The 11,317-nt window shown below is 44.5% G+C and overlaps 1 protein-coding gene across 1 annotated transcript in view; it reads left to right on the forward strand.

Annotated features, from left to right (window-relative positions):
• Positions 1–382: 382 nt before the first annotated feature.
• FBXO32 (F-box protein 32) overlaps positions 383–11,317 on the forward strand; it is a gene marked incomplete at its 5' end in the record, with an annotated part of 17,314 nt that continues 6,379 nt past the window's right edge. The window contains 5 exons of the mRNA XM_009074395.1: positions 383–520; positions 2,226–2,275; positions 2,948–3,040; positions 9,923–10,016; positions 10,875–11,059. Coding sequence (XP_009072643.1) covers positions 383–520; positions 2,226–2,275; positions 2,948–3,040; positions 9,923–10,016; positions 10,875–11,059 — 560 coding nt within the window. The remainder of the gene's footprint in view (positions 521–2,225; positions 2,276–2,947; positions 3,041–9,922; positions 10,017–10,874; positions 11,060–11,317) is intronic.

An 11,317-nucleotide genomic window follows, 5' to 3' on the forward strand; every position in this document is an offset into this window, starting at 1 on the left:
AGTACATATATATGTCCCCGGGGATGTCTAAGTCCTTCTGTAGAAGTCTGGCTAACACAATTCTACAACCTACAGGAGGAGGATATGGTGTTGCTTAAGGATAGAAACAGGTTAAAGGGAGGAAAAGGACACTGCTCAGCAGTGTTCCAGCACTAACTGTGCAATCTGTACTACCTGTTCCTGTCTGTTATGGGTATCTTGGCTAGCCCAGAAAAGAGGCACCAGAGTCTCATTTAGAAATACCATTACTGGGTGCAAAAACTGCATTCAGACTTCTTGAGAGAAGCCTGCAAGGAGGCAGCTTTGGAGCTCACATAAAAACCTGTGTATTTTTTTGTCCTTGCAGGAAATATAGTGTTCAGCAGACTGCAGAAATAAACAGAATCCTTGCTTTGTGTCATTCACAGCTTTTGTAAAAAGGATGATCACAACAAAGAGAATCTCTTCAACAGCCTCAACTATGATGTTGCTGCCAAGAAAAGAAAAAAAGATCAGCTGAATAACAAAGCCAAGACTCAATGTAAGATATCTATTTGGGCTTGTTTTAAAAACAGAAGTTGCTGCAGAAGAATGCAAAATGCTTCATACCTATGGGTTTTGCACAGTACAGGAAGAGCCTTCTAGAGTCTTGAAGGGCTTTTTGCCCATGTTTGACCTAAGTGGAGAATTGGATACAGTTTAATGTGAAGATTTATGCCCCCATTAGTAATCCCTTTTCTGAGAGTTGTGCTTGTTGTGTTCAGAATTTTGTCATTTGTGTTTGTCAGAAGGAGGGTAATTTTTTCCTATGGTACATTCAAATGAACCAGTTCCAGTTTTTTCCCCCTGTAGACTTCCTTGTGTACAACAGGCTAAATTTATTCTTCCTTCCATATGCATGTTGAACACTAATCTACATTACTGGAGGCTACAAGCCTGAATGTAAGCTTTGATCCTATCTGTGTGCGGAGTGCATGAAAAATGAAATAAGATTTCAGCTTGCTCAAAACAATAGAAGGGTTGAAATCTGTGTGTGCACAGCAAGCAGCCAGGGTCTCAGATGGTGCACTGTGGGAGGACCCTGGGGAGCCTGCAGGGACAGCAAAGTCTGTGCTGGGCCGATTGTAAAATAGGTACTGGAGTTAGATGTGAAGGCTACAAATGTAAACATACACAGAGGAAATGAGTTACAATTCCCACACTACTATTAGCTCATTGTGCATCCCCCAGGATTTCAGAAACTGATGCCAAAAGTTGGCCCCTCAGTGTATTCGGTTCTCTGAACAAACAAATGTTACCATGACAGTTTTTGGCTGGATTCTGCTGTGACCTACTATTTAAAAGGGCTCGATGCAGGGTCAGCATGCCTGTAACTGAGACTAGGTCTGTCCTTGGGCTCACAATACCAGGCAGGAGTACATTCCATAGCCTCAGTTCATCAGTTTACAGGTTGCTCCAGGAGCACAATAGTCTTTATGGAAAGGATAGGATGGGGAGGGAAATTGATTTTACACTAGCTGTGGAATTGCCAGCGTGTGGTGGAAGTAGGATCAAAAGTCCATGTGAGCATGGAGTGGGAGAAGGATCTAGCAGTGTAACTACTTGTAATATGGGCTCTTCTGCACACTGGGTTAGCAGCATGTGGTGGGTACAGGAAGTTATTTTGGGGAGTAGATGGGACAACTCCCATTCTAAGGGAAAGGAGGGGCAATTGGAAACAGGAAAATTTTGGTCCCAAATAGTTTATTCTCTTTTAGCAAGTTAGCTACAAGCACAAGCATGCTCCTCTGAGCCTGACCTCACTGCTAAAAGCTCTCTCCTACGTGCCTGGTGTCTCATGACATTTTTGCTCAACTTCAAATTTGACATACAATCCCAAGTCTGTAACCAAGGTAATGAATAGTTAATAAAATCAATAACAACAAAACCTGGCTGTCAGCCACACTTACTGTCTGGGACCAAAGAAGAGGAGGTGCTATGGTATATCTGTGGCTGACAGATTAAACATTTACAGTCTTGAGCTGTGTCACTGAAACAGAAGCCCTTTCTAAGGCTCAGAGCCACAGTCTCAAATGAAGCCATATGGAAACAAAGATCAGCAAGTTGCTAGATTTGGTTTCAAGGGTGGTGATGTAAACATAAAATAACTTAATTTGTACTAAAAGACAGTGAATGTTATGAGCAGAACAGAGATGCAGCGCTGTGAAGTGGAAGATTAACTGAGCAAAATGTCTTTGTCTAAACAGATTTCCACCAGGAGAAGTGGATCTATGTTCACAAGGGAAGCACAAAAGAGGTGAGTTCCTTCATAGGTTCTTTGTTCTCTTTCCTACTGGTTTCTACAAGCAGTGGAAGATCCTGTGCTGATAAAAATCAGCAGAAGCTCTCAAGAGATAAGTGGAAGATCTGGCTTGTGGTTGGAATTTCAGTAATGATTTTAAGCCCCTATCAGGGAGCCTGGACTCGCTGTACAAGGCTTTGTACATGTGTTTAAAATATGACTTGTTTGCTTCCCTCAGTTAAAAAAAACCCAGCCATTTGCAGACCAAGCCATAATACTGTTCTTGGCTTTCACCCAGTACTGTCCTAACATGGAAAATCATTGGAATTCATCACAATGTCTTGCTTGCACTCATGGAGGGAAGCGGCTGTATGAGACTGCTCTGAACTCACACTACATATTGAACCCAGCAATGTGTGGGTCATTTTCACCTGTAAATTCAAGGGTCATGAGCACAGCTTGGGTCACTCTTAGGAAACTACCATAATGCAGACTGGACTGTGCCCACACTTCTGATGTCAATAAGCGTGTGTCAGTGGGAGACAGGACTGCCTCCTCAGGCCATGAGCTGCTCCCATGGTTTGTACCCATTAGCTTGCTAAATTCAGTTGCTCTGGGTCATGTCTGCCTGGTGCTGCCTGGACTCAAGTCTACCAAAATGTGACCCACCCTGTTTTACCTTCTCAGCGCCATGGTTACTGCACCTTGGGAGAAGCCTTCAACCGACTTGACTTCTCCAGTGCTATCCTGGACTCCAGGCGATTCAACTATGTCGTGAGGGTGAGTGAAAGGCCAGGGTTTATTTTGATGAGAGGGTCTGAACTGTGCAGCAGTTGGGTGGTGGGAAGCACTGGCTAAGAAGAGATGAACAAGCATGCAAGTATGTGTGTCAGGCTTTATTGCATGAAGTAATTTGTGAATAGGTGCCCAAAACTTTGATCTGTTAAAATGGAGGAGGAAAGTGGTGATGATCTAGAAGATGAGTTGTCCTAAGCCTAGCATTCCTACAACTTTTCAATTTGTAATTCACTTCTGAAACCCAGAAAGCTTGGCTTCTAATTTCTGGGTTTTCACTTCAGCTTCTAAATGGGATTCTGTATCCCCCAAAAGGGCCTGTGGCATAAAGCAGCAAGGGGAGCTCTTTGCAGAGAAGCCTCCAGGCTGAGGGCTGTGGAGCTTTGTCTTCATTGAAGTGATAGAGGAAAGACCCAGGAGCTGAGCATTTTGGGAGTGAAGGAATGGGCTGAACCTCTTGGCAGCACTGATCTTAACTTCTCTGTCAAGAATCCTGGTTGCTCTTAATCCTGTGTGACTGGCAGTGATTTCAGTGTGTGAAGCATTTGGTTAGTCCTAGCACCATTCATTGGTAGGAAAGAGTCATCAGCCTCAGGTTCCCTATGCTCTAGCTTTGCATAACTGATCAGGGCTTCTCTTTTGGCTCAGGGTGGCCAAGGAGGGTGGTAGTGTTTGGGGGAGTTACTGTCCTGAGGTCTGTGGATGCTTGTATGTTTATCCACATGTGATCTGCAAATTGATCTTGAATTTCAGAATGCTTAGCAAGGTTTGGAATTCACTAAGCTTTAAAAAAAAAAAGTCTGCTATTAACTTGAGCCTGTTTATAAACAGCTCTTTTTCACATCTCATGAGCAGCTGATCACTAGTGAGGCAACAGCTGTTCAGGTTTTAGGTTCTGGTGCAAGCAGCATTGGTATTGCTTTTCCTTTGAGTCAAATGTCATGAAAAGTGTTTAAGGAAGAAATTGTCTTAGCAGGCTCGCATTAGTTTGTTGTCCTGTTGTATAGGTGACAAGTCACCTGTGAAAACCTGTCACACTGGGAAGGGTACAGGCATTTGGAGTGATGACTCTGCAGGAAAGGCAATCACTTGGATGCCCCACTGCAGGGGCGGTGGCAGAGAGTGGGAATGCTGGGTGAGGCAAAGCAGAATCCATGTAAGCTCAGGCTGTCCTAGCTCTGCTGATCTTGGGACAGTTTGTTTCCCTGCTTGCTCAGAGAAGGTGACCACCAGTGGTGAGGTTCTTGGTGTTTCCTGATACTGGATATATATACGCACACAGCAGTGTCATCTTTAGGGGGATTATTGTGCAAGGAACAGTTCATGCCAAGGCCATAACCCTTTAGTGAAATATAGAGAAGGAACATAAAATGAAACTTGTTTGGTGCTGCAGATATCCCTTTGGCAGGTGGTCTTATGACAATGAAGAACTCCAAAGACCTCTGCAAGCATGTCCTCAGGTCATGCTGTGTTACATGATGGGATTCTGCTGTTCAGCCCAATGTGATGGGCATCTCGTATGGCACTGCAGTAGCTGAGCAGAAGTCCAATTAAATTTTTTGAAGAGCAAACTCAAATTTCAGTCAAGTCAGTCTCGTCTGGTGGGAGAGCTCAAGCTGACCTTCTCCTCCCTTTTCCTACGAGGACAGGTTTGGGATTCTTTTATCCAAAGCAACGGTGTTCTGTTATGGAAGTTGACCTGTGTCCATGCTTCTACAAAGTACCTCTCTTCTGGGCTTTTTAGAGTAGCTTCCACCCTCCCCCCCTCAGTAGTTTTACAGATAGAGCACTACTGAGAAGTATGAAGCTCTCTAATTGAGGCTGACTTGTGGTTTGGCAATTTAAAGAAGATATTAAACCTGGTACCGTGGATCAAATATAAAACTGACTTAAAATGAAAGGCTTGTGGCGGCCAAGTCTCTGGTGGATCATAGCTCATAAAATGCCTTATGTGCCAGATATACCCATGAAAATCTCTGCCTAGATGTGGATCATGTTTATGGTCCTTTGCAAGTTGCAGGCCTCCTAGAGCACACAGATGAGCAATCTGTCACATGGAAAATGCCTTGAATATTGGCAGGCAAAACATTTTTCCCTTCCCTCCCTCTCTCCTTGTTCTCTCTAGTTCCACCCATTGCTCAGGGTATCTGATTAATGTCACACTACTTAATTCATCAAGCAAATGCTTTTCAAGGAGGACAGTTTAGAGTTGGAGGCTGGGGAAGAATGAGGATGTCTGTAGGGTAGGAAAGGTGAAACAGCTGCAGGCTTGAAGTTCTGCTGACTACACCCAAGCTTACCCTATAGAGATATAAGCTGCATTTCTGCTGACAGCAAAATGGGCTTTCAGTCTTAATGTCAACTTGCCTTTCTCAAAGCATGCCTTTCTGCATTTCTCTTAAGTGCTGCAGTGTCTTCAGTGCTGGTTTTTTGTCACAGAAGTGGGTGCTTCAGGTACACCCAAACTAAGTCCTTGGAGCTTCTAATGGTGCACTGATAAAATGGGTACCTCCTTCAAGAGAGGCAGGTATTTTTCATGGGCAAACACCATCAGCTGGAGCTAGTAAGTTCATGTAACTGCAGTGAAAGAAATTTTCCTCCAACATCAATCTTGTCTTGGCAGTCTGCTGATACAGTGCTGGAGGTGCCAAGTATGGGATTGCCACCATGACTTGGTCCTTGCTGATCTTTTAAACCAGTGCATCTGTCTGCATGGTACTGGACAATCAGTGTTGGCTTTTGAGTAAGGAAATGTGTGATTGACCCAGAGGACCAATGCTGTTGTTGGTCTTGAAGCAGCCCTGGTTTCTCTGGTCTTACAGATTTAATGAAGAGACTGGAAGCTTTCTGTAAGCATAAGTAAATGAGAACAGAGACAAAAGTGCCTGCAGCCCGGAAGTTAATGGTTCTCCTTCAGGAACACTCTTCAGATGACAGGTTTTTGCAGGTGGCTTCCCTCAGAAAGATTTCTTTTAAGATGGTTCTGTGGTAATGTTTCAAGGGAAGGTGCTGTTTCTGATCATAAAAGCTTAGGTCAGGTTAAGCTGCATCGGCACAGCTCTTCTGGAATAGCATGATCTAGGTTGTGGGCAGCCAACTAAAGTACTCTCTTAAATTTGTTTCTTAAGTTTTAATAGCAGTTAGCTCCAGGAGGCCTGGATTGATGCTGTCCTGAAAGAATATCAGATGGTTGCTGACTCGTGGAGATCTGTCAGCATCTGTGCTGTAAATCATTATAACTCACTTTGCTCTTACTCTGCCTCCCAGCTGACAGCCAGTCTGACATTTCAGCCACAAGGTCAAGTGTGGTGAGAGCAAGGTGGGGCTGGAGGAGGAATTTTTCACTGCAGTATATTTCTCTAAGCAGCCCAGATGTGAGGAGCCACATCCCCAACCAGCAGGAGCTTATGGATCCCCACAGGGTGCAGTCCAGCTTCCCTCTAGCTGGTTTGGGGTACTCAGAGGGTGATTTACACTTCAGTAGTTTGAGGCTTGTGATGTTAATCACTACGAACTATTTCCCTTTTTGAGGCAATGTTGCACCCTCCTGCTCAGTGCAGCAGAACTGCTGGGGATTTTTTGGCTGTGTGCTCTAAGCTCCTAGCAGTGGTTATTTGGGGTGTGGGTTGCCCACACACCCCTGTGTTGAACCAAGACAGTGGCCAAAGTGCCATCTGGCTGTAGCAGGTTTAAGCAATGCTGTGCACAGTAGTCATGGATGCACAGCACTGTGTTTTCATGGCGCTGATACAGAGGCCCTTGTTCCCTACCACATGGCACTGTTCTGTTTGCTGTTTTTTCCCTCGTGCTTATGGGAGGTGAACAACCAGCTCTGCTCCTGTAGCTGAGTGGCTCACTGCACCAGCTGTTCCAGACTGACTGCTGGGGGCGTGGGCAGGAACTCCCTCACTCGGGGAAGTGAGCAGGTGACTGCCCTGATGTGGAAGATGCTGCTTCCTGCCAGCTTCACAGAGGTTCTGGGGTAGCCCACTGCATCTTTTGCCTTTTCTCTGTGGTTCTGGCAGACCTCTGATAGCAAGCTAAATATGGGCAAAGATGTAGGAGGGTTTATTTTTAATATTTTTTTTAAGGAAGCTACCAGGTTACCTTTTTTAAGCTTCTGAGAAGCTGAAAGAGTGAGTTGGGATCTAATGTCCTGCTTTCCAGAGGTGTTACAGACTTCCCAGCTCCAGTTAAAATCAGCTGGAATACAATCACTTGCAGACCTTTTAAAATTGCTCTTAACCTTTCTCTGTGCACTCTCTCCTACCATCTGTCCCTCTCAGTTGAGCGTGGGCTGGACTTAATGCAACTGCATCATACCACACGTGTGCAGCTCTCCAGCCTTTTTACCCTACTCAGCATTAATCTGAATTCATCAGTTGGCTTTTAGTCTGCATTATGCAAGTGACAACATTGATTTTATTTTTTATATATTTCTGTAGACCCCAATGTGGCAGTCCATTAACTGAGACAATACTCTGGGCCTATGCCAAGACTAGAAGACCCCCCCCATGCATGGGAACATGTTCAGCACAGATGAACTGTATTGCTTACCTGGGTTTTGTCTACTATGAGCACAGAAGAATAAAAAAAATACCTTTTGATTTGGAGGGCTGGCTAGTTATTTCAGTCAGCAGTCCCTGGAGAGTGGAATAGTCCTAGAAGTATTCACAACATAGTTTTCATATGGAATTTCATCCTGTGTTTATTGCTGCAGGAGAAGGGAGGTGACACATGATACCTGAACTGGTTCACTGAACATAAATTGAACCTTGATAAACATAGACATGGCAAATTTGAATCTGTTCCTTTGACTAAATTAATTTTGTACCAATTTAGCATTCTTCAAGGAACCTAGATTTTAGCCTCATTCTTGTAAAAGAATGGCCCTGGCATCTTATGGTTTTGCATTACGTGATGCTTATCACTGCATGCATTTGGTGTTTCTAGTAATAGGCACAATATTGCTAACACCCAGTCTGGAGGAAAGCTGTGTCTCTGCCACTTCCAGAACAGTGCAATCTGGAGACAGCGGTTGTTTATGCACAGAAGAGCTGATCTGGGTGCATGCGTGGCTAATGTACAGATGGAGTCTGGCAAATTGATCACTATAATCAAAGGTCTGAAGGCTAAACAGTTTAGTGTAAGCAGAGTATTACAGACTACTTTGGGACACTGGCAGTTTTTTCCTACTTATCCAGTATTTCAAAGAATGAAGAAAATATCTTCTATCAACTTTTTAAATGTTTTGCAAGCTGCCTTGTTTTTAGGAGTAGTTATTGTGGTCTCAATTTAGCTGATATAGCAAGAAGATCCAGATGCCTGTGCACCAAATATTGCCCAACTCTCCTACATCTCTTGTTTCCTCTAAACAAGCCAAGAAAACAGTGAGCCTGCCTTTGACAGGAGTTAGTGCAGGTCTTTTTTCATCTTGGGGTGTTTTTTTTGGTCATGTGAGGTGCAAGATATTAATAGAATGTAAACTCAAAGCCATCTGATGATGGTGTTGGCCTGGAAATTAAACAGAAGAAGAGATTGGTCACACTAGGCGACTTCAGTGCTCCTAAGTGGCAGTCACATGCCAGTGCCCCAGATGAGCAGAGCGGACGAATGACTGCAGTGATACCTCTCCCTGAGCTCCTTGCTCCATGGCAGGCTGCCAGTGACTTTTTGGATACATTCCTGTCATTCTTATAGCAGGGCAAACAGTTCAGCTCATGACTTATCAAGTCTTGTCAAAAGCCATCTTAGTTACTTGACACAAGTAGTTGCACCTTCTCTGGACTCTCTGCGGTGCCAGCAATGGGATACTGGAACTTCAGATGATAAAGGATTAATAAGCGAGTCATGCGGTAATGTGTTGATTGATTTGTAGCATAAAAGGTTTTTCCTTTCCTTTCTAAATTAAAACAGAAGGCTATGTACATCCAAAACAAATGGACTGACACGTGGACAGTCAGTGCATTTATATAATGCTGGGGGAAGGGAGGAAGGCTTGTAAGATCACAGGCCACATGTTCTGCAGAGCATGATCTATAGGAAACTTCCACAGCTGCTGTTGTGGCAGAGAAATGGGAAGGAGAGGGCATCTTCCCAGTGGGAAATGCTTCGTTTAGCAACTGCAGCCCAAATTCAGTGTTCAGCTTGTACACAAGTCAGGAGGTCAGTGATGGGAAGCCAATCCTAATCGAAAGTAAAAGTGAAATTTCCATTAGGGAGAGGTTAATGAATAAACAGGACAAAGGGGGAAGGTAGTTTGGTGGTGTAGCTGCAAGAGCTGAATGGGGAGGGAACCTTGGGGGGCAGTAGGGGTTTGCAGGGGGGAAGGATTGTTTTTAGTACAATACTTAACCTTTCTGTCGCAGTGACAGCACTCTGACAAAACCCATGCAACCCAGGAATTGACGTAAATTGTGGAGTCTGATTCTCATTAATGCTCCATCAATAATATCCCCATCCACACAGGCATTTGCTCGTGTTCCCTTATGACACTGCTTGTTTATGCCCCAGTGAAGGACAGTGACGTTGGCCGTTCGTTGTTCCCCTGGTGTGAATAGTGGTTGTCAGTCTGAGCTCTGCTCTGTGGTTTCTCTGCATCTCTGAACCGTAAAATCAATTTTTTTCCTCCCGTGAAGATAATTAAAATGCCTTCCCCCCCATACCCACGTCTTTTGATGTGAGTTTAATTATTTGGCCTCTGCTCTTCTCCCCCTTTTTGTTACTTTGTTCTGTTGCTCTGTCTCCTTTTTATTTTCAAGCAGCAAACAAGTCTCTGGACTGTTTTGCTGTGTCATGTGACCAGGAGTCAAGATTAGAAAGGTATCTATGTGCTCTAAGGCTTGCAACTTCTATTTTTATCCACAGCTGTTGGAGCTGATAGCAAAGTCTCAGCTGACGTCACTGAGTGGCATTGCCCAGAAAAACTACATGAACATTTTGGAAAAAGTGGTGCAGAAAGGTAAGAAACAGAAGCAGTGAGGGGGAGTTTGATTTAATCTGATGTACTTTGTGTGAACCACATCCTTGAGAATGGTCAGGCAATACAAGAAGGGTGAAGAGGGGCACCACTGCTTATTTCTCTAGTGCAGTTCTGCTTTCTTTTCCCTCAGTGAAGTACTAGGAGGAGTGGGAAGAAATGTCTATAGTCTGGTAGGTGTCTGAGAGGTGATTCCTGTTTTTCCAACTTTGCTTGCTATCACGCCTCCTGCATCCTTCTGAGTCCTGTTCTGACTGCAGAAGCACTGGCTGCTCCTGCCCCCAGCCTGGCACATCTGCAGTCTCTGCTGCCTCCTTTTTGCCAGTTTGCTGTATCTAGTGCTTCCATAGCTCTGGAGGAAAGGAGAACTCTAGGGGTGTCTTCACCTGTTAGGGGGAATGAATTGTGGTTGGCACTTCCTTCATAGATGTTTAGCTCTGGTTGAAGCCTGGGAATGGAGAACACCCTGTTAGTATACATAGAGAAAGCAGATCCTGAGCTGTCTCCCTGCACATCAGCTGGGATAGATGGGAATGTGGTACATGTAGATAACCTCTCACACAGTATCGGAGGGGAAAACTGGCTGGTTGCCAGTGGCTGGAAATGGGAAGTGCTGCAGAAATGGCAGATCTCATCTGCTTATCCTGGGAGGATCTCTTTCCATCTGCTGTCTAACCTGCTGTGCCTGGCTAATGTTTGTGCTTTCCTCTAAAAAGAAAAGCACAAGCTGTTTCTTGGCCTGTGAGGTTATAGCAAATAACTTGACTTGCCTGAGGAACATGTAGATTCAGAGAAGGATTTTGGCAGTTCCCATTTTTAACCTTTCCTATTCTTCTGTAGTCCTTGAAGATCAGCAGAACATCAGGCTGATACGGGAATTGCTGCAGACCCTCTACACATCCCTCTGCACATTAGTTCAGCGGGTTGGCAAGTCTGTCCTGGTTGGAAACATCAACATGTGGGTGCATAGGATGGAGAGCATTCTCCACTGGCAGCAGCAGCTAAACAACATTCAGATCACCAGGGTAAGCACAAATGCTGAAAGCTAAAAATTTGGATACTTGATGAAACCTTCTCATGTAGCAGCTCTTGTTTGGGTGACTGCTCCCCACTCTACTCCCAGTGGAAGGACCTGGAGTTGCCAAAACAACTGGATGCATTCCTAGCATTTCTTGAGTCCCTTAATTGAAACTGAATGTACATAATCCAGGATAGTGCTCAAGATTGCTGGTGACAGACTGTGGCTTGATTCCTTAATGACTGTGGAGTGCTGTGAGAACAGA

The sequence above is a fragment of the Acanthisitta chloris genome, unplaced genomic scaffold, assembly GCF_000695815.1.
Source record: "Acanthisitta chloris isolate BGI_N310 unplaced genomic scaffold, ASM69581v1 scaffold11085, whole genome shotgun sequence".
Lineage (NCBI taxonomy): Eukaryota > Metazoa > Chordata > Aves > Passeriformes > Acanthisittidae > Acanthisitta > Acanthisitta chloris.